Source organism: Takifugu rubripes, chromosome 13, assembly GCF_901000725.2.
Source record: "Takifugu rubripes chromosome 13, fTakRub1.2, whole genome shotgun sequence".
Lineage (NCBI taxonomy): Eukaryota > Metazoa > Chordata > Actinopteri > Tetraodontiformes > Tetraodontidae > Takifugu > Takifugu rubripes.
Window position 1 is genome coordinate 894,296 of NC_042297.1, and position 2,500 is coordinate 896,795.

The following is a 2,500-nucleotide window of genomic DNA, read 5'->3' on the forward strand; positions in this document are numbered from 1 at the left end:
CGTGTGTCACACACGCCACGTTATCTGGCTTAGATAAGCTTCTGGCCACGCCCACGACCTCCTGCTTCATCAGCCCCTGACACCAACTCTCTCCATAAAACACGTGGACATGTTATATGTTTTATAACATATTTTACATACTTTGGAGAAGCCTGTCTTCGAAAATGTTCCCTAAAATGTTCCTATACACACACAGCAGTCCTGGTATATTTGCACGTGCATGTTTTATCCTAACGTGTTTTAAAATAAAGGTGTTCTGGATGTATTTACCTTCCATAGTGCATGACAGAGTTGTAGTCGTAGGGAGTGCCCAGGTTGTTGGTGTTGATCCTCCTGAAGTTGTGTTCCTGCCCTGCACACGGTCACATGCTTGATTAAGTCATCTTAGTTTGTCAGGGAACAGGTTACTGAGTCATTTTCAGATCAAAGCAGCTATATTTAACAGCTTTAGTGGAAAAGTGGTATCATAGAACAAAGGAAATGATCAAAGGAAACTTGTGGCCACTAACAAGAACAGTGGAACCTGAACATGCTAGCAAAATATGAGTTGTTGTGTCAGGACGGCTAAAAGTGGGCGAGCCAACAGCTGCTAACGTCTCAGAGCTGATAAGACAGATCAACAGCTCGGGGGACCACGTGATACCAGACCCTAACCCTAACCAGGAAGTCCAGAAAGCTAGTCAGAGAATCAGTGGAAAGTCCGGTGTGAGCAGAACCGGGCAGAACCTGAGCCACCCACCACGGATGACGTTATTCAGGAGGATGCGAACATGCTGGTCCCTGTCGGAGCGAGTCTGCTCATGGTTGAAGCCCAGAGCGTGGAGCATCTCATGTTGGACGATCTGGGGGAAGACACAACCCCGGCGGCTCAAAGACACCGTCTGGGACCTCCCTCGACGACCAATAAAAGAGTAGCACCTAAAGACACGGAGGAAACGTGAGGCTAACACACACGCAGGGAGGCATGCGGCCGTGGCTCCGGCCTACCCTCCCAGGGACTGGATGTTCACAAAGTCTCGCTGCCGGTCGTGGGGCGTGAAGCGGATGCAGGTGGACTGGGAGAAAGAGCGTAGAGCTGTGGTGATGGTATCCCTCTCCCTCGTAGCTAGAGGGAACAAGAATAAGGGAACAAGGATCAGGGAACGAGTAACAACGAGGATCAGGGAATGAGGATCAGGGAACGAGGATCAGGGAACGAGTAACAACAAGGATCAGGGAATGAGGATCAGGCAACAGGGATCAGGGAACGAGGATCAGGGAATGAGGATCAGGGAACGAGGATCAGGGAACGAGGATCAGGGAACAGGGCTCAGGGAACGAGGATCAGGGAACAGGGATCAGGGAACGAGGATCAGGGAATGAGGATCAGGGAATGAGTAACAACGAGGATCAGGGAATGAGGATCAGGGAACGAGGATCAGGGAACGAGTAACAACGAGGATCAGGGAATGAGGATCAGGGAACGAGGATCAGGGAACGAGTAACAACAAGGATCAGGGAATGAGGATCAGGCAACAGGGATCAGGGAACGAGGATCAGGGAATGAGGATCAGGGAATGAGTAACAACGAGGATCAGGGAATGAGGATCAGGGAACGAGGATCAGGGAACGAGTAACAACGAGGATCAGGGAATGAGGATCAGGGAACGAGGATCAGGGAACGAGTAACAACAAGGATCAGGGAATGAGGATCAGGCAACATGGCTCAGGGAACGAGGATCAGGGAACAGGGATCAGGGAACGAGGATCCAGGAATGCGGATCAGGGAACGAGGATCAGGGAACAGGGCTCAGGGAACGAGGATCTGGTAACAGGGATGGGTAATGGCAGACCTGTGGGGCTCCTCACCTGAGATACAGATTGTTGATACTTACAGTACTGGTTAGAGATGCGAAATGGGATGTAAACGTTGCCGTCTGAGGCTTTGGGCCACAAACACTGACGGGCTGTGCAGGGATCAGCGTTCTCCAGACCTGATGGGACAGCCACGTCCCCAAAGATCACCAGGGGGTCCTCCAGAGACTGGCCTGAGAGGGGGGGGGGGGTGGAACAATATTAGACCAGGAGGAGGGAGGAGGGGAGGAGAGGAGAGGAGGGGAGGAGAGGAGGGGGAGGAGAGGAGAGGAGAGGAGAGGAGAGGAGAGGAGAGGAGAGGAGAGGAGAGGGAGGAGGAGGAGAGGAGAGGAGAGGAGAGGAGAGGAGAGGAGAGGAGAGGAGAGGAGAGGAGAGGAGAGGAGAGGAGAGGGGGGAGGAGGAGAGGAGAGGGAGGAGAGGAGAGGAGAGGAGAGGAGAGGAGAGGAGAGGAGAGGAGAGGAGAGGGGGGAGGAGGAGAGGAGAGGAGAGGAGAGGAGAGGAGAGGAGAGGAGGGAGGAGAGGAGAGGAGAGGGAGGAGAGGAGGGGGAGGAGAGGAGAGGAGAGGAGAGGAGAGGAGAGGAGAGGAGAGGAGAGGAGAGGAGAGGAGAGGAGAGGAGGAGAGGGAGGAGAGGAGAGGAGAGGAGAG

The 2,500-nt window shown here is 53.5% G+C and overlaps 1 protein-coding gene across 1 annotated transcript in view; it reads right to left on the reverse strand.

Moving 5' to 3' along the window:
• Nucleotides 1-2,500, reverse strand: part of LOC105418547 (low choriolytic enzyme-like) — a 4,317-nt gene that overhangs the window by 785 nt on the left and 1,032 nt on the right. The window contains exons 4-7 of the mRNA XM_029846502.1: nt 1,875-2,027; nt 988-1,105; nt 740-918; nt 271-352 (exon numbers count right to left, since the gene is read on the reverse strand). Coding sequence (XP_029702362.1) covers nt 271-352; nt 740-918; nt 988-1,105; nt 1,875-2,027 — 532 coding nt within the window. The remainder of the gene's footprint in view (nt 1-270; nt 353-739; nt 919-987; nt 1,106-1,874; nt 2,028-2,500) is intronic.